The 21,596-nt window shown below is 38.1% G+C and overlaps 2 protein-coding genes across 2 annotated transcripts in view; one reads left to right on the plus strand and one right to left on the minus strand.

Moving 5' to 3' along the window:
* LOC149793050 (properdin-like) overlaps nucleotides 1–21,596 on the plus strand; it is a 220,677-nt gene that overhangs the window by 35,512 nt on the left and 163,569 nt on the right. The gene's annotated exons all lie outside the window — the stretch shown is intronic.
* The window catches only part of LOC149793051 (uncharacterized), a 40,607-nt gene that overhangs the window by 14,551 nt on the left and 4,460 nt on the right, over nucleotides 1–21,596 (minus strand). Inside the window, exons 4-6 of the mRNA XM_089966277.1 lie at nucleotides 20,625–20,657; nucleotides 20,280–20,309; nucleotides 19,341–19,456 (exon numbers count right to left, since the gene is read on the minus strand). Coding sequence (XP_089822403.1) covers nucleotides 19,341–19,456; nucleotides 20,280–20,309; nucleotides 20,625–20,657 — 179 coding nt within the window. The remainder of the gene's footprint in view (nucleotides 1–19,340; nucleotides 19,457–20,279; nucleotides 20,310–20,624; nucleotides 20,658–21,596) is intronic.

Raw genomic sequence — 21,596 nt, forward strand, 5'->3', positions numbered from 1 at the left:
AACGGTATGGTTTTCATTGTGTCACTTGTTAATTCAGTGTGTATCATTTTACTGAATCCATTGATGGAATTTATGGGGACGAGTTTGTAGTCAGATTTAATCATGTTTTCGTAAACGTTTCAGCAGCAGGGAAGTTGTACAGACCAGTGGTTCCAGACCAAATAAGCCTTCCTACGAGAACATTTCCCGTAGAAGCCTCAGAAAGCCAAAATAAGCCTTCCTACGAAAATTAATTTGCGTAAATTCACTCCCGATTGCAATTTTTTGTGTGCAAATTCAATGATTCTAGACAAGTAAAAAAAAGGGGGGGGGGGGGAATTTATTCTGGTGTCGATGAAGTTTGCAAAGTTTGGCTGCGAGTCTCATGAATAAATTTGATCAAGACCGATTCGATATCTACTACGCGGATCATGAAGATTAATCGTGATGAAACCATGCGGTGTTGCCTGGGCGTGGCTGAAGAAAATTTTAAATTTGTTTATGTCCATATCGCCGTTGCACCAAGTCTGATGAATATTTCTTAGCGTGTGAGTATCGACGCCATTGAACACCGATAAGATATTACAATTGTCCCTAATTACCTTTGGAATTTGCGTATATCGCTGCGTCACGTAAATCACATCGGTGTTCTTGTGTCGGCCACGCGAAAATATCCTAGCCGGATTAGTTTGCTTATCCAGCATTACATCATCGAAAACAACAAGATTATTAACATCGCCATCTAAATTTTCCACGGATGGGGTTTCATTGATGTCTGTGATGAATTCTATCGTGCCTTCGTCGGTATTGTCGCTAAATTCCTTTAGTACTTGATAACAACGCTGATCATCAACTGACGGTGCAACCAAATACAACTTATCCCATTTTAGCCATCGCATTATCAAATTTAGCAACAACTGCGTCTTTCCAGAACCAGACGGGCCAATAATTATCATCCTTATCGAATTTGGTAACGCCGCGTTGTGTTTCACCTGCTCACGTTTCTTCGTGGCCGAAAAATCAATTACATTCATGTTACTAGAATATTATGGATCTATATTGTGTTAAGTGTCGCACTCACACAGCTACGATAAATCCAATCGAAATTGTCACACGCAATAACAGAAACGCAATTGCAGGAGAATGCGAAGTTTGTAAGACACGCAAATTCAAATTTGTAAAAAAAAAAATAGAAGAACCGGAGGAGACATTACCGCCTCCATGAAAAATCTACCTGGGCTGCCTTGGGCAAAATATCCCGGAGAAAAACATCTGCCAGGATACAATTACTGCGGACCCGGCACGAGGCTTGATATAAGACTCAATGATAATAATCAACCAAATCCCGACGAAGATCCAGTGAACGCCATCGATAACGCGTGTTACTATCACGATCTTGCGTATCGCAGCGGGGATTTACAACAAAGACATCTCGCTGATATTAGGCTAATTCATGCACTAAACGCGATTCCTAACAAAAGTTTCAAAGAAAAATTGGCAACTTGGTTGATAAAGGGCGCGATGAAAGGTAAATTAGTACTCGGCGCTGGTAAATAATAATGGAGCAGATATATTATTCTCCGCGAGGATTCTGGCGAGGAAAATCAGCAATTGCCAAACTCGCTAAAGCCGCTAAAGTAAAACAATCCACCGCTGAATCGTGGCTATCGAAACAGGCAGTCTGGCAAATTTATCTTCCTCCACCTAAGAAAATATTATATGCGAGTTTCTCTGTCAGCGTCCCTAATGAAGTCCATCAGGCTGATTTAATGTTTCTTCCTTACGATACCGTCGACGGAGTCACATACAAGTATGTGTTGACGGTTGTTGATATCGCTAGCAGATACAAGGAAGCAGAACCGTTATCGAATAAAACAGCAACGGAGATCGCTAAGGCGTTTAGCGAAATTTATTTACGATCCCCGTTGACCTGGCCGAAGCTTCTCCAGGTTGATCCAGGTCGAGAATTTCTTGGCGCGGTTACTTCACTGATGAAAAAGAATAATGTTAAAATCCGTCGCGGTATTGTAGGTGTTCATCACAATCAAGCTATCGTTGAGAGATTCAACAAAACGCTTGCAGAACGATTATTCGGATACCAGTACGCGCGTGAATTTATTCAAGATAATCGATCTCATGATTGGGTAACAAGATTACCTCACGTGATTAACGCACTAAATAACGAGACAACGAGAACAATAGCAATGAAACCTGCAATTGCAATTACAAAAACAAATATACCCCTAAAGCGAGATTCCGCAATTCCACCTGTGCTAGGTAACGTCACGGTCAGGTACTTATATAGGGAAGGCGAGGCTGAAGGAGGAAGAAAAAGAGCAACCGATCCAAATTGGAGCGTTACAACACATAAAATATCAGCCGTAACAAGATCGTCAGGGAGACCGGCAATTTATTTTCTAGATTCACTAGCGCCACAACGCGGATTTACCAAGGAGGAATTACAAATAATACCGAAAGATACTCAACTACCGCCAGCGTCATTAATGTGAAACCGAATTCTACCTAACTGAGATAATTTTCTTACTCTTGACACGGCCAGATACACTAAATTTGACCAGGAAATTCTATCATCGATGATCCAAACTTGGCCATCCACGGTTAATCCCTGCGATGAATGTATCGTTGTTGCGTAGCCTAGTTTCCATGGTGATCTTTCTGCGTTTATCGCGTCATTGACAAGATTAATATCAACGAGAATAATATCATTCAAGACTAAGATCTTTTCCTCTCCACATGGTAAAGTAACACTGATATTTTGTTTTCTGGTATCAGCGGGCCTGTAACACAACGGCACCTGCAATGTTGGAAATTTCTCGCAATGAAGCTTGAATAACATTTCCTGAATAACATCACGAACAATTTTCCTACTAGCAACAATCAGATGATCGGGACGCCACAAATTAAGAAAAATATCCATCGGAGTCTCGTCGATTATTCTTCTCATCACATCGCATTGAATTTTATTCGGTTGTAATCGAATTATTTTCTTAAATTCAGTCAGTAAAATATCATCGGATCTATAATCGGCGTCGATTTCCTCATAATAGTCAACAAAGTTCCTCAGCCATTCGTGAGGAGATTCACCATCAATCGGATCAGGTTGGCCATGATCTCCGCACATTATCACGGCTGTATTTTTCTCCTCCAGCCAGATCAGGAAAGATTTTAATACAACTAAATTTACTGTGCAAATTTCATCAAATATTATAATTCTGTTGATATATTTATTTCCCATGCGAGCCGAATCCCATAATCCACCGCTGTATTTGAAATAACTGTGATACGTGCAAGAATCAACGCCGCGTTGCCTTATTTCTCGCGCTAATCTGTGAGTTGGAGTCAACACGATCATATCAGATTTCGCAAATAAATTTATCGCTCGCGTTGTTTTACCGCTACCACCAGGACCATTCATGTAGACGAATTTGTTACGTGAAATCGGGTCAAATGCAGATGCGGCCGTCGATATTTCCTCAAATTTATCTCGATGAAATTTATCGCAATCTTCGACATCGGCGTCCTCACAGTAATCTAGAATAACCTCGTTTTTTATCCTCCAAGTGCCCCAAGAACCATCAGCGATTAAATTTTCTAGCCTATACTGATATTTCTTATCGATATAAAACGAGTCCGTTGCGACCCTTACCGCGATATCAGAAAATTTATTTATCATCGACAGTAAATTTATGCTCACATAAGCGAGCATCGAAGACCTCAAATGCGTATACTGCGCTGATTCTCCGTCGAGATAGCTAATTACGGTACCCAATTTTTCTCCGTCAATGATAATATTTTCTCTGTTGCAGAATATTCCTCGCGACACTGTATCGGCGATAATAAAGTCCATCTCGGCATCGTTGATAAACAATCTAGCGTGTCGGTGTTTATGATCAACGGATCCTCCTTGAGTAAATTTACCAATTATTTTTCTTCCGATATCTTTCGCGTTTTCACAATCCGTCGGTAGCCACACTTCAGTTTGTTTCCTGTATGATATAATTGCCTCGCTAACCGTCAACGATATTAACATTGACGAATCCAGCATATACCTCAATAACACTATAGGGACCCATCTGCGTTGAGATAAATGCCGACCAAACCAAATATAACAAATTTTATGTAAATTTTCAGCAAACTCAAATGAAGTGACACAAGCGAATCCGGTCATGACAAAATCAGGTAACGGTCCGTTAATTGCTACCCTTGTCATTTCGTTGGTGGGATGACCAAATTTAGCAAAATAATCCGCACAATCGCCGTATCCTAGGAAACTTCCAGGATAGCACGCGCTCATGTCAACGGATATCATGTCTTCGAAATAATATTTGGTATTCCACAATCCGCCATGGCCGTATTCGATACAGCTAAGTTGAATATCAGCGAGAAATTCGTTTCTCGTAGGTTTCCATGAATTTCTTTCTCTGGCAGCGTGAGCAGCAACAGACGGAACAGTAAAGCAGTTCGTTAATAACTGATCAGGATTTGACGAATATTTCACCGCGATATTTTTCATAGATTCATGTAATTTTTCATCTCGATAAATATCCCCTCGAGGCAAGATAAACTGATCATACCTTTCTTCGCTCGAGAATAACCAAACCGATATCGGATCAGATGCGGCTAATATTTTGATATATCGGAACATAGCATCAGAATTATCCTTTGCGCCTTCCACAGGATAAAATTTAACAACCCGATCTCGCGGGAATATCATTACTGACTGTGACCACGCATGTGAATTATGATCAACAATTTCGATTGGTACTCCTCGAGATTTATATGGCGACGAGTATAATATTTCTCCCGATAGTGTTTTCACCGTGATAGGAAATTTAAGTTTCTTGCTCAACACAGCAACATCATCAATCGATGCGCCATCAACAACCGTCTTCGCCCACGCGTTAATTTTATCTAACCTCAACTGAGTCAGACCAGATCCGCGATGAGCGTTTTTCATATGCTCGATAACGCGCTCGGCAACGCAATTTATCATCGGTGATTCTTTCATCGCAGGTAGATTTTTCGCATCTGGATTGTTATTCAGCCGATAAATTCCATAGACAACAGCGCTAGATGGATATGCCCTAGCATAATAAGGACCGTCAATTCCCAATAATAATCCTGGCTTCGAATTTTTATCAAGAACAACATTTTTCTTACCGCCACGCACGGGATCTCGTTTATCGCGAATAATCCAAGTGTCGTCAGGCATTTGTGCAATAAATTTTATTCCAAAGATAAATCGCTCCTCGGAATGCGAGTTTTTTATATGCTCGATTATCTTCTTGGCCCGTTCCAGATTCATCGTAGCATCAACAGCGTTAGTTTTCCATGTCGACCAAACATGAATCCCCCCATCATCGAAAAATTCTTTTTTGGCACGATCAACCTCAGGAATGATATATTCTGCCTCATCAAGATCAAAAATATCCATTATTATATTTTAGACAAATATTTAAATTATAATATGCAGTGCAAATGGATACCAATCGGATCAACAAAATCATGCGACAAATCCTGCAGAGGCGATTATTGTGGCGCTCACATATATGCGATTCGACGAGGCAGTAAAGGACCACAGCGGTGTTTAGTTTGTCAAGTTGGCACGCGAGGAAAGACTCGATTGTGTTTATCCTGTGGAGGGAAAAATTATCGAGAATTGCTCAGATATTACAAAAAAAGATCCTCGTCGGTGATAACATGCGAAGAAGATTATATTAATCGATTCAAGGCAAATTATGATTTAGACAGATAATTATTATATAATGGAAATGAAATCAACGATTCCTGCAATGAAAATCACACACGAGTATAGATCGCATCCTACGATCGAGGGTTACGAAGCATCATCCGATGGTACCGTCAGACATATCAGAACGAAGAAAAATGTTGGTAATGTTAGTAATACTGGTTATTTGATATGTAACTTCAGTAATGGTGGAAAGAGAAGATCCACAAATTACGCCCTTCATCGGTTTGTATTCGAGTGTTTCCGCGGACTCATCAAGAATAATTTGGTCATTGACCATATCGACGGAAACAAACTCAATAATAAACTATCCAATCTACGCGCGGTAACTCCGAGTGAAAATTGTATATATGGTAATACTGGCAAACATCCGAAATATGCCAGGGCGGTCAAATCGATAAATCAGGAAACGGGCGAGGAGATGATATTCGAATCGATGACTGCAGCTGCGAAATATTATGAAATTAATTCACGCTCGGTGAAATTCGCGGCAGAAGGAAAAATCAATGCGACATTTTCCTACAATCTCGGCACTTGGATCAAATTTTCTTATATACCAATAATATTCGATTCGGAAAGCGACGAAGAATAATTGAATATTACAAAATTAATATAACATGGACGAAGAAAATATAAATAACATCATCGAAGCTATCGATGACCTGAAGAAAAAAATAAATCTTCCATCAGAGTTGGACACGAGTAAAATCCGATCCGAATTCGAAACAATCATTCAAGGAAAACTCGAATACAAATACACGCTACCATCCGAATACAAATTAATAAAAAAGATCCAAATCGCGATGTATCAATCGCTTGCAACAGTCAGCGATGATCAAATTGAGGATTTTGTTAAATTATCTACGCTAGTGGAAAAAGCTAGATTGATTTTATCCGACGAATATGAATCAAGAAAAATTACAAGTTCACGCATCAGACAACTGAAAAAGCTTGTCGATGAGAGCAAGGCCAAGGAAATCACAGACTCTTGAATTTTCCTGAATATTTTCCGCAAACAACAAAAAAAAATTAAAAAAATATATTAATTTTAAAAAAATTCCCTGGATTTTATTTATTTTTTTTGGCCTGTTTTCCATGGCGGATGGATTTACGATTTCACCAGCAGATTGATACTAACAGTTTCCCCTCGGATATCAAGCAAATTTCCTTTCTGATCCGTCAATTTGAAATTTATCCTTGACAACAATCGATTATGACATCGCAGATAAAACGGATTCACCGGCTCTTTTATTATCAAATAACCAGGAGATGCGCTAGGTGAAAACGAATACAAGATGAATCCCTGTTGTGCCTGATTTGACTCTGACGAATCAACATTGTAGCTGCCCTCGACAACATCCGCGTGAAGATAAATCGCGATAACTTCCGTTATATTAACGATACCTGGCGAGATATGCCGCCCTTGCCCGGCGGGATCATTATTATGTTTGAGAATCGATTCTGATTGTATTTTTTTAGTCCACGCGGCATGTAACTTCGGAAATAAATCATCGATGGTATCAGTAACAGATTTTCTCATTTTATCAACATCATAATCGGGAAATTTGAAATTTGGTAGCGTTTCCTCGGTTAAACCAAATACTCTCATGAATTTTTGTTTTTCTCCTGAATTTTTGATCAACTCGAATTTGCTAATAGGAAGAACATAATCGGCAATTGATATATCGTCGACTATCGCCTGAATAAACATACCATGATAATATTCAACATCATTCGCGAGTTGATTTAAAATCTTCACGCGTTTGATAATTTCGCTACATGAGCCTGATTTATTTAAGATGCATTCATGAAAGGATTCCCGCAATAAATTTAATTGTATTGTATGATCTTGAATAAATTCGTCGAGGGTTCTTCTTACCAAGATACCATCTATGGGGGCTATTATCCTGTAAATGTGGGTAGCGTCGAAGATTTTCACACCGGGGGGAATTTTAGGAAGAGGCAACCACGAGAGAATTCTTTCGTTAATAAAAGTAAAAGCGAATATTACCAGGTTAATTTTGTGGTTATTCATGAGGTTGATGGCGCTATCGATCAGAGGTTTGTGTTTGATATCTCCATACCATCCTTCGTCGGTGGTAAAATCTTCTTTTTTTGGTTCCGGTTGCTCTGGAGGAGCTTCCTCGTACCAACCTGGAATAATAAAATCTGATTTTTTTGGTTTTGCTAGAGGTGCGACTTCAGGCCAACCTAATATGGTCCTAATCGATGATTGGTAAATATCTACCATGTATGGTGATTTCACTTCTATCATCGATGACAGCGTGGGATCGTGCGCAGATATTTTTATTCCCGGAGTAGCATCGCCGGTTATATTTGATATTCTGGTGGTAAATTCCTTATCCAGCTGATCAATTTCGTAACTGCCTGTTGGTATGCCAACGACGATCCAATCTGGCGTTCCATCGGGTTTGATTTTATTGGCAAAAACAAGCGAATTATTCGATGATAATTTACCGAACGACGTCGATCTAACATTAGGCCAGCTGTTGTAGACACGCAATTGTGTTAACGCAATTTCTTTGACGCTAATTGGTGTTGGAAAATTGATGCTAAATTCTGGCTTAGTTGAGCTTAACGATATTAACGTCGTTGTCGGCGGTGTCGTGTTTGTCACGATCTGGGCTAGTTCGGACATTATTAATATTCATTTGTTCAATCTCGGAGTAAATACTGATCATTGCCGAAAATTCTAGATCGGAGATAACGCCATCATTGAGACTCTCGGAAAGCAGCGATGATAATTTCGAATACGCGTCGTTGATCTTGGTTAGTTTGTTTTTGTACAACGATAATTTCTCACTCGTGCACGAGGATATCTTTTTCGCTACGATATTGAGAACACCAGCGATTGTTGTTGTTGACGAGATTATTATCGTTGCAACGATTGGCGCTATCGTTGTTACCGCGGATAAAATTATTCCAGCACCAGCGACTATCGCGGATACCGTGTACACGGCGACGTCAATGATAACTAATCTACGCTGGTATTTCTTTATTTTTACCTGATACTCGTCGAGGAGTTTTTTTAGCGAATCCTGCCATGATCGCGCTTGATTGTAACGGTAATCCGATGCGGTCATTTATTAATCTACGATAACAATTACAGATTACCAATTGTGTTTATCCCGGAATACCAACTGTTTCCCATCCCGATAAATATTCGAAAATTACAAAATAGGGAATCGGTCCTGTGGTGGTTCTGTCTGGTGGTTCTAGATCGCATTCCATATCGCTATCTTCACTTAGCGAAACAATAAAAAATCCAGGATAAAATTCGTGGATTTTACGGTTTTGTCCTTGTATCTTAAATTTTATCTCAGAGATAACATATACTCGATATACGCCAGTAATTGGCACGGTGAAATAAAACCCGATACTGTGTCTAGGGTCCCAAGTATAATTATATGTCTTAAACACAAATGGCACATTGCAGTTAAGATTTTTTGTTACCACCTGATCCGGCACGTGAAAACGTGCCAATTTTGGAAGATTCAGTGGTGATATTTTTGTGTTAATATCGCTAATTTTTGTAGATGCGTCGAGAAGATCCTCGTTGATTTTTTTTATTTTCTCATCTGTCGATTCACGCATCGCGTTAAACCCCTTAGTAAATTCGGGAACAACAAGATCGCTGAGTTTATTAATTTCCTCGCTGATTTTTTTGTTGAGATCGTCGATTGTTGCTCTCTGACCTAACGAGATATTTATTTTGGTAATTTCCTCGTTAATGGATTTTACTCTCTCGATGAGATCGCTGTGTGATGTTCTATCGGTTTTTTGAAATATTAATGCACGTGCCGATTCAATATCTTTGTTGATTTGGGCGATTTCTTCGTTGATGGATTTTACTTTCTCGCTGAGGTCGTTATGTGATGTTCTATCAGCTTTTTGAAATATTAATGCACGTGCCGATTCAATATCTCTGTTGGTTTGGGCGATTTCTTCGTTTATTTTCTTTGTTTTCTGGGTAAGATCATTATGTGATGTTCTATCGATTTTCTGACCCATCGCGGTATTTATTTTGGTAATTTCCTCGTTGATGGATTTTACTTTCTCGCTGAGGTCGTTATGTGATGTTCTATCAGCTTTTTGAAATATTAATGCACGTGCCGATTCAATCTCTCTGTTGGTTTGGGCGATATCTTCGTTTATTTTCTTTGTTTTCTCGTTGAGGTCGTTATGTGTAGTTGAGGAGGTTTCGATGAATTTTTTTATATCCTCGTCGAGTTTTTTACTGAGATTTTTTGATGTATCATCTAGTTTTTTAAGATCGTTAGTTAGCTTGGTAAATCTTTTTGTCACTTTGTCCTGAAGATCGTCGTGTAATGCTTTATCAGCCTTCAGAAGCAACGTTGCTGATAACTCCTTGTCGGATTTTTCCACATCCGCGATATTGGCCTTTAGTGGTAATACCGCGATAATATCGGTAATATCAGCAATAGATTTTAATACCATCTCCGATTGACGAGTAAACTGACTAATATGATCATTATATTCGTCTCGCTTGATTATATCAGTTATTTTCACGTTGCTGGTGTGTAATCGCCCTTCGGTATTTTGAAAAACAGCAACTTCGCCAGGGTCCACCTCTGACAGCGATAGAAGATTGTTAATATCGCTCTTGGTTGCGAACTTTGATAGATCGACGTCAGTCAGTTCTGCTTTTTCCTTCCTGTAGATAAATCTACCGTAAATATCAACCATGATATTTATCTACGGCGTATTCAAATACAATTTTGTGATACGGACCGGATGATTTTGAAATTGCATCGAGGACGTTAATTGATTCAGGGCCGCATATTGGCGGATCCGCTAATGTCTGTGTTGGAAGAGTCGAATACCAAACCGGAAGTTTCAGTTTTGACACGTAGTTGATAAATTCTTTCGGTGGTGCTAATCCATACGAATCAAAGTAAATAACTTCGCGAGGATTAATCGCGTAGGCAACCCAGTGTGTTCCAGGGCCGGTATTTTTATCGAGATTTATTATTCCTGTCTCGGTAGGGTTTGGTTTTTCTGGTAGTTGATCCCGCATAAATACGCCTCTGAAAAATTTTATTTTTTTTTTCCTTGCTTCGCTAAGTAAATCTAAATTTGAATAGGCCGTGCTAATCTTAGGCCGGATCCGTATGGGGGGCGTCTTAGATAAAGGCCTGATCCTTTTTGTTGTTTTTGCAACATTTTCGCGATTAGGGGAGAGAAGGCGGGAAATAATCCTCCCTTTTTTTTACCGTATCGTCCTCCCACCACTTTTTCTCCTAATTTGGAACCTATGCCCGAGAGCGCGCCTAATCCTAATGTCTTTCCAATAATCGGAAGGGCCATTTTTATCAGAGGGAGAAAAGGAAGAAATCCGCCTGTTTTGACCATATCTCTGATGGCGCCTATGGAAAGGCTCACATGAACGCCAGAATTTGCTGATTTGGCCTTGGTAAATCGTTCACGTTGACCTCTAGTTAGCGACAGTTTGTTAGGCCCACCGTGAATCTGATCGTTTTTCAGTGTTAATTTCATACCGCATCGCTTTGATATCGCTGTTTGGAGTTTTTTCATCTGACCTGGGGTCAGAGTTACACTGACGTGTTCGTATGGCATATTAATAATCGCTTAATCTAAATTTAGAATTTGTCACATGTTCTCGACAGGAGCATCGATGACTCTCATTCTGCCACTGATGCCTTCCAAGATCATTGTTCTATCGCTGAGAATTACCGCGATGGCTCTTGCTGCTCCGGCTGTGTTAATTCTAGCTTTGAAATGGATATCGACAACGGATTGTTTTACCAAATCGAGATGCTCCAGGGGAAAGTAATAGATAGGATAAAGTTTATTAAAATCCAACTGTGATATTTGCAATCCGGTATCGATATTTTGATCGCGGCCCATGAAACTTAGCAATCGATGATACGCGCGGGCAGTCGAATAGTTGTCAAAATCGATGGCTATTTCCTCTGATGGTTCTTGCTGACCGTTTATTCTCAGTGATACATTTGTTGCATCGAAATTATCAAATATCATGTGACTGCGATTTTGATTATATCTATCTGTGCTTTGAAGGGCAACAAAGATATGTCTAGGTGCCGAAACACCTTGTTGTGACGCAATTCGCCAGGTAAATATTCCGTTGATATTAACATCGCAGGAGTCAGTCATCGTTGTCAACCAGGACATGACGGATTTTCCACCTTGATTCATGAATGATAATAATTTTTCTTCCTCAAGCATCGATGGAGTTATCGCTGGCATCCACAAGGTAAATTTAGTTAGGATTACCTTGCCTGCATCACCGGGATCTCGCCAGATGGCTTTGTCATTGCCAGCAGCGTCTCGAACGAAAGTTATCGTGTGTTTTGCTCCGTAAATAACTTTTCTGAAATGCCTGCAAAATCCAAAAATGTGAGATAGCGGAATTGCACAGGAAAATCTTCGTTCAACTCCACTTAACATAGCTCTTCTCGTGGCAAATCCAAGGTTGTAATCGGGATTGGGGCCGAGTACTACATCGACGTTGGTGGCGGCGGCATTACCAGCGAGATTTTGCGGTCTGCCTATAACATACGGGGAATGTTCCGGGTTATTGGAATTATCCTTGGCGAACATCATACTAGGACCGGCTGACCTGGTAAAATCATCCGAGTATCTCGCTAGGCCTATAATCGTCGTTGCTATATCAACGTTGTCCGTAATTGATTCGATCTCTCTTCCGTCGATCATGTAAGTGGCGCTCTTGAATAATGCCATGATGCCGTTGTTGACAAACCCAACACCAAAATCTAGATCGTAGTTGGTATTATCTTCCTTTACAATTCTCCCAACAACTTCAATATATGCCTCAGATGGAAGAAAATATCTTGTTGTATCGTGGACTTGAATTTCCAAGCGATTAGGTGTATTTGGTTCAACTGCATCGTACGAGAAATACTGGAAATCTCGCACGGATGTGTCTCTGCCTACAGGCTCATCCATGTCAAACACTTCATTTGACACTTGTGCGAACATTTATTATTAAGAATATCATCTAAAACGAAGACCACTGCCTGAAATAAAACTTGTATTAGCAACTTCATTTGCGAGATTTGTCTTAGCAACTTCCTTTGCTAGATTTGTCTTAGCAACTTCCTTTGCGAGATCATTTATTTTTTTATTTGCTGCGTCGTTTATGGCTTTACTGACTTCGGGTGGCATTTCTCTGGTGATAGGTAATTTGACGAGTTGTTTTTTGCGCACTAAATTTAATATTTTACTTTTGACAGCATTGAAGCCTTTACTGGCCAAATTACCGATACCAGAGATAGCAGTCTCGCCGATCTTTCCTATTGCTTTTGACGCGAATTGTTTGATTGTGGGTCCGATTTTAGGTATTACTCGCGTAACGAGACTTCCAATGATATCGCCGAATCCATTGCCGTGTATATATTTGTACACGGGCAATCTAGAGTTTACTATGCGGACCTGTTTAGGTCTGCGCTGATGTTTGTGAACAATCATGTTATTTCAATTGTGTTGTTTTAATCGATGAGCTCATCGACAAGTTCCTTGTAAATGTGAGAATTAATGATGCCACCGCGGAATAATCGCTGACAAATATCTGAGGCTTCGTTAATTACTTCGCGAGAGTTATTTCCGGCTCGTTTTCCTCCGATTAATACCTCAAGGCGAGATACATCGTTGACAACGCTGTCAGGGCAAACGGTATATCCGCTTCCTGTTTTTGGTTCTGGAGATTGCAATGGCGTTACGCGGAATACTTCGTCTGACGGCGTTGAAGATGACCCTGGTGATGTCCCTGACGACGTCGGTGGCGACGTCATTGGCGAATATGGTAATTGTTGAGGATCGCGGCTTCTAGCAGCAGGGTGCTCATCTCTCGGAACATTCCATTTTTCTTTGGGTGAAAGTTCCTGTGGTTTCCAGTTTGTCGATGTTGGTTCTGGAGGTGGGGGGCGCCAAATGGGGCGCTCTGCAGGACCCCCCCTTGGATATATTGTAGGAGAAAGGGAGGGATGGCGAAGATCAAAAGGGGAGGAAAAAGGACTATCACTCTTAAGTGATTGTTCTAAAGGGGAGTAAAAGGAAGGGGGGGGGGATCATGGGGATTAACGTGTCACTCGCCACTGTAGGTGACGAAAATGTTATTAATGATTTTTTATACATATTAACATCCGATACAAATTTTATAAAATTTTCATCAGAATATTTTATTGGTTTTCCTAAACTACCAAAATAAATTATAGCCAGCCAATCAAATTCTTTGACTTTATCAGCAATATCTTTTTTCAAAAAAAATCTTTTATTTACCAGAGAATCATCCGCAGCCATCTGAATTCTTGAACCATCGTTACTGAGTAAATGCAACAAATTCTTGTTCAAATAATTATCTGCGGGTAATTTAGGATCAATTACAAACGAACTACTACCCACAGATGGTTTATATTCGCTTGGTTGAGTTACTTGTTCTTGATCACTCTGATCTTTTTTCCTTCTTGATTTTCTCTCTTTTTTCTGAGGTGGAATTTTTTCTTTTGGTCTAGCTCCTAATTCCTGTGGTTGAATATCTTCTTCCTGTGGTTGAATATCCTCTTCCTGTGGTATTACTTTTCTTCTTCGTGTTTTAGCTTTTTCTTCCTTCTCCTGTTGTTTTCTTTCCTTCTCCAGTTGTTTTCTTTCTTCTGCTACTTGCTTATTATATCTTTGTGTGTCTTTTGCTGCTTCTAAAAATCTCCTGTAGCGCGGATCCGTTACCATACTCACATGTGTTTTTCCCGAGTAAACTTTATATACCATGTTGTACCAATTATCACGAGTTCCGTATCTTTTTTTTCCTATTGCAGTCAAATATTCATTTCGAATACTAAACATATCTTCCGCAAATTGACCAATTCGATCTATGGAATACAGTGTCGAGAGCGGTCGTGATATTATTTCCCATCCCTCATCGGTGAAATTTTCTCTTAAATTCTCGATACTAAACTTCCCTTTTTTTACTCCCGGTTTTCCTACTTTAGGTTTTCCATTACTTGCTCCAGAATCAATTGCAAGTTGCCCCTGTTGTGCTGCTGCTGCTATTGCTAATCGCTCGGGTAATGTTCGTGATTGTTCCTCAATACCTTTCAACATAGGAAAAATTCCCTTTTTCCTGGTATCTGGATCTTTTTCGTCACCAAATACAACTTGCTCGATTGTTCCGGTAACTGGCTTCAACCATTTCGATGATTCCTCGGCAATTCCATGTTGCACATCTTCGTAACCACGAACATTTCTCTTGAATAATTGTTTTGTCGGGATAAGCTTCTTTAATGCCGCTAATTGCTCTCGCGCTAATCTGGCAGAATGAGGCTCTCCAACTGTACTAGCTTTCGGACTCATATTATTTTCAACTATATTGTTTTAATGCGAGGTAAAATTAGGATCCGCAGCCAAACTTTGCAAACTTCATCGACACCAGAATAAATTCCCCCCCCCCCCCCCTTTTTTTACTTGTCTAGAATCATTGAATTTGCACACAAAAAATTGCAATCGGGAGTGAATTTACGCAAATTAATTTTCGTAGGAAGGCTTATTTTGGCTTTCTGAGGCTTCTACGGGAAATGTTCTCGTAGGAAGGCTTATTTGGTCTGGAACCACTGGTCTGTACAACTTCCCTGCTGCTCGTTTCTTTTACGAAATTGCTTTCATTTGCTTTTTTATGATCTAATCCCAGCCGCATCATCCTAGTACATTGCTTTTGATGTAAATTACTCTCTCTCTCTCTCTGTATTTAAAATCATCTTTTAAGATATTTATTTTCTTAATAATATACAATTGTTTTCGAACAGTGCATGTTTGTGAAATGCAACTCAAAAGCTCATTTTTAAATAGAACTGAAATTTAATCCTTTCTTAGTTTCTATTTCATTTTCAAACAAATACAGAAACAGTTCAAGGGAACACATGGGCACGCGTGAATTTGTTGTATGCAATGTACACTAAAGTGCATGCTTAAGTTAGTGTGATGCAATAATACAACAATAAAAACATTATTTTAAGACTGACACAGGGGAGGTTTAACCTCTAGCATGTTTCCAGTGTAAAGCAGCACCACTACAAACGAGATTACGCGTATTTCATTTTACAACGGGTTTTAAAAAATTAAGAAAAGACTCTTTCCTTAAATTTCATTCATTCGATGATATTGACAACTTAAAGTATTGGCATAAACAACCATACATCTTTTTCGGTACATTTCGACAACGAATTGAGATTTTATCACGACCTAATTATATATCATTCCTACGTTGATTTCATCCGAAAATAATGGTCAATTTAGGTATTGGAATGACATGGACAGACATCTTGACAAAAATGGCTAATTTTGTTATTGTTATAATCATCATACAATACATTTGAATAATTAGGTATTGGCAGCACATGACCACGCATTATTGATGAGTTTCATTCATTCGACACACATGATAGATTTAGGTATTGGCTCGGTATGATCAAGCATCCTTTCAAGCTAGGAATTTTAAGGAAAAAATGACAAATTTAAATATTTTGACGACTTTTTTACGGACTTCCTCCGTTGGATTTATATGAAATAATTGCAATTGCATTCGTTGGCAAATGTAATGAAAATTTCCATGTGATCAGGCCAACTGGTGTTTATTTCTGTAACAATATGGAGAACGACTTTACACAAACTTCTGTAAACAGAACAACGTGCAAGGTAAATCAGGTAAACACTGATAAATAATGCTTGCCGTAATACCGTATTCTCAGAATTTGATAAAATGATTTTGACAGAATCAAACACTTGATTTAGTTTCTTAAAATCATTCTTTCTAAGACGATTTTATCTAAATCTACGATAGAATTTGGTCATGCGGATTGATACGAATGAAATTAAAACTATACTTAAACTGATATAGGAATTTTGGAAGAGGGCTGTTCAAAGACTAACATAACAATTTAACCGATATTCCTACAGTCTAAGACGCCTAAATTTATACGATGTGGGAGGTGGGTCGGTGATAGATCCCGCCATCCCCATCATGATTTTCAATGTTGACGTCTTATTTGTTTCATACTTGAATCCAAATTAATATAATCTTAACGATAGTCTTATTTCATTTGTGATTAGCCCCGGTAGGTAGCCTAACCTGTTAACAAACAAATAAAGTGATTTAAGGAAATGAAAAATGGTTACTTAAGACTCTAGAGAATAATGAGCCGTATTGGTCATGTTGAACTCATCTATGAGATATAAAATCGCAGAGTTATTTTTACGTCCAACAAAACAACACCTTTGTTTATGTGGCATTGGGCTTCTACTCATAACTCGTGTCAATTTCAATAAAATATTATGACCATACTGTGGAATGTTCAGAACCTTATCTCGCCTACCATTGGTTGAATTACTTCTTTGATACTGAAGTAGCTATTACGTTAATGATAGATAATCCATTGTTCTTTATATAGTTTCATAACAGTAGCCCTCGAAGAGAATGCATACGCAGAAATAGGGCTATAAAACTGATACAAAATATATTGAAAAGAGCAAAATATAAATAACAAATTGATAAACTATAAATAATTGAAATTATAAGTGTATCGTTAAATGTTGTTTTCTGAGTTTATTATTGTATAACATGTCAGTTTCCGCCACACACTTCGGCTTTACTTACTGTGTGATTCTGGAACTGACATTTTCTACCACGATAAACTCAGAAGAAAAAAAACACATTAAACTCCTAAACAAATGGCTAATTAGGTACTAAAATGGTATGATCATTCGGTTTTCATATGTTGGATCCATCAAACATTAATTCCCAAATTAGTTATTGACAAGACACGATCACGCAGGCTATCTAATTTTCGATGCATCCTTAGATAGTCTATGTAGCTATTGACATTACATACTCATTCAGCCTTGATAAATTTTATTTGCATATCATGCAGCTTTCCTAAGTTGAACTGGACCGAAAGCAATGGAAAGTTTAAGAATTGGCACAAGGATCTTACATCTAAGTATAACCTATCGGCAAGTAACTGGCAAATTTAAATATGCAAGACATAATCATGTGACCGCCCTACAATGAATTCATCCAGCAATAATGCTCACATTAGGAATTCGAACGTCTTTAACATGCATCATTCATAAATGGATTAATCCTCCCATACTGGTGTAATTGTGTATTGTGAGTTTATAATCATGTAGTCAGAGTTGCATTCATTCAGAACGAATGACGAATTTAGGTCTTAACATTACATATTATAAGGTTTCTCAACTGGCATTCGTCCGTAACTAATGCATACTTTAGCAATTGGCAAAACAGAAATTTGCAAACATCCTAATTTTCATTCATCAGACAATAGGCAGATTTAGGTATTCGGAAGACACTATCAATGCAGCTTTCGTCAATTGCATTTATCCGACAGTAATTTCTGTTTTAGGCATTAGCACGAAATGATCGTGCAGCGTCCGATATTGCATTCATCTGACAAAACTACAAACTGTATGTATCGCTGGGACATGATTATGCCCCTTTCCTAATCAGGATGCATCCACTAACAATGCTACATTTTTATATTCCGATTATATATCTTCCAAGCATCATAAATTATTTTATTCCGAATTTATCCATTTGAACGAAGTTATCTTGCAGCATTCTTGAAATGCATTCATTGGACAATATTCGCAAATTTAGGCATGACACTACATAATCATGCCCTCCTTCACAGCTTCAGTCAATGGAAAATAATGACGCAGTATGTCTTGGCAAGATGTAAGCATGCATCCTTCCTACGTTGCGCTCAACCGCAATTAATTTGGGTATTTGTACCATATTATTTTCTTGGCACTCCTAACAGATTCTCAGTGTAATTACAGTCGCAAAGTTTCAAGTCGAGGGCAAGGGAGGAGAGTGATGAGTAAATGGGAATACTTCTGCAATCATCGGGCCTGCCAGTTGACGTATAAACGAGTCATGATGATTTCCAGCATCGTATTCGTTACCTACGTACATCACGATATCCACTTACCTTCAAACAAACATATCATGAATGTAGCTATTGACAACACTGGCCACAACAGCTCAAGGCAAAGCAAATTACACAATATGTTTTCTTAATATCGGTTGCATATCTGAATAGTCATGTGCATTTCCAGTATGTGTGTATGACTACAATATGAAAATCTCAATAGTTTAGACAGTATGACCCTGTGGGTAAGTACCAGATCCAAAGGATAACACCCCGGGGCCGAATTCATTTGCATATCTCCAAATCTAATGCAAACTTATATCCATTGCTTTCACTTCCAGATACTAAATTTAATTCAAAATATAGTTGTTCGCTAATTTCACTATCAGCCTGTACAACCTCAAGCCCAAAAAGGATTTAAAGCCAGAAATAAAATACCACTTAACATCATGGAGAAACTATTCCGTCTAGAGTTTGGACGGCTGAGATGATAATATCCACGATACTATTATTGGATAAGTGTTTTGATAATAGACTTAAAGGTTTCTAAAAGCAATATTCTAACAAGTCACCGTTCTTTGCTTCTCACAGTAATTATAGTCACGTACCGATCCGGCCTTGCAGACGATTATGCCATTATTGCATTTGTGTGCTTGAAATTCTGATGGTGCGCCATAACAACCCGCGCAAACCTCGTGACTACTCGATAGGTTATACAGCACATCTGAAAGAAATTCGATTGTAGTTGAAAACAGATTTGTATTTTAATGGCGTTTTTGAGCCTCACATAATTACCGTATGACATTAAATTGTTTACATCTGAGCTTCATGAACAAAAGCATGTGTACCATTGTAATTGAATCAAGAACTAGGATGCTGTATTTACTTGTAGAAGACAGAAACATTGCCTATTGGATTATCACCTCAAAGGATACAGATTGTCCAGATCATTCATCCTAACTGTATCTTCCGAAAATGTGGAAGTTTTTACATGAACTAGGGCACTTCTAGCCTGCATTCCTATAAAAAGAGTTGAGGAAAACCGCAGAAAACTCTTATTCAATAACTGATAAGCAAACTTAACATCACTCAATACAACAGAGGATCCCAAACGTATGGAACGCTTAAAATGTTCACCGACACCTAAGGCATTGCGTATTTGGTAACAATTACAGAATTGAATAAATGAAAAAGCATGGTATAAACGTATACAAAATAACTCACTTAAGATAATTTAAAATAATCCTCCCTGAACACCATATATTTATGCAATTCAGAGCTCGTACTTTAGCTGACAATTTTACAAGAGAGTTGACTCAGCTAATTTGCTGTAAACAAGCCACGTCAATATATATATATATATATATATATATATATATATATATATATATATATATATATATATATATATATATATATATATATATATATATATTTCTAATAAATTAATTCACATTAATTAAACCTATTAAAATAGATTCATCTGAAATTCAAATCCCTTTGTGTGCTGCGAAATACTCGTAAACAAATATATATTTCAGACATACCTCTATCCGACGAAGTAAGCCCTGTCAAATCTGTAAAAGCATATAATTAAAAACAAATAAATGACTTTTTAACATAATATGCCAACCTTCTTTATTTACAAAACTCAAATGTAACAGTAATTAAAGAGTCCCATCATCATAGTAGTAGTAGTAGTAGCAATGGTAGTGGATGTGGTTATGATGTATTATTAGTAATAATAGTGGATAAAATTACAGTAATATTGGCCTAATTGGATGAAGTAACTTAATCAGCAGCAGTAACAAACCGTAGTTGCGGAATTAATATCAGCAGGAATGGAATGGTATATACACTATTGCGGCAAGGTATATGAATCATTTACTTACTGAATCTAAAAGACGTATTTGTTTCACTGGACGCTGAAAAGAATGAAATATAAAATGAATAGTTATTAACAAAGTGAGCCCACAAGAATAGTTTTAAATAAAACTTCAATGGCCAAATGTAACATACAACATTTATGTACACCAGTTTGTATGTATCTTAAGATTATAAACCAAACTTGGATTTAATCATTGTATATTTTTTCTTACAAATTTGGTAGAAATAATTTAAATGATCAATTGAATCGTACATAGTCAATGAGTGAATGTCATTCATGCTTACTTATTGTTACGTCTTCTAAATGCATTCACTTCAGCGGAATGTGTAAATTGCAAACCCAACTCTATATTGAACATAATATGCTTGTATATCGTCAATCCTGTCGATTAATGAGATTGGTTGTCGTCATAAGGGAAATTCAAAACGAGAAGGTAACGTTAGTAACCATAACCATTTCGACTATTCCCATGGACAAAATTACCGGCTTCAAGACATATCATTCAATTTGTATTTGGATCTATAAGTTGTTGCGTGTTTCTTAGCCTGTCATCAGCGTCATAGTGGGACTTCTTTTCCTTAAGCATTTCAGTGTGAGCAATATATGACTTTTCTACAAATTAAAAGTCGTAGGAAGCTTCAATGTTAAAAGAAGAATCACGTCAGATGATTTGTAAACGTTCTTGAACGATATGACCATCTCTACGTCCAGAACAGGAATTACTATATGCTCATTTTCGTCTCCGTTAACGTTACATTCTCAGAATTGTTCAGTATCTTGCAATAGTGAACACCTTCATATTGCAGGCACGTGCAAGAAACGTGTTCCCAATAGTAATATAGGGTATTAGGAACTATTTTGTAAACAAATCATGTACACTCATGTAGTAGACGCTTTACGTTTTGGGAGATTAAATTTTGTTTGTGAAAAAAAAACTATATTAGCTGTTTGGTGGACTGTACATACCAGCTGCTTT

This window comes from Sinohyriopsis cumingii, chromosome 8, assembly GCF_028554795.1.
Source record: "Sinohyriopsis cumingii isolate HCF-2022 chromosome 8, ASM2855479v2, whole genome shotgun sequence".
In the NCBI taxonomy this organism is placed as follows: Eukaryota; Metazoa; Mollusca; class Bivalvia; order Unionida; family Unionidae; genus Sinohyriopsis; species Sinohyriopsis cumingii.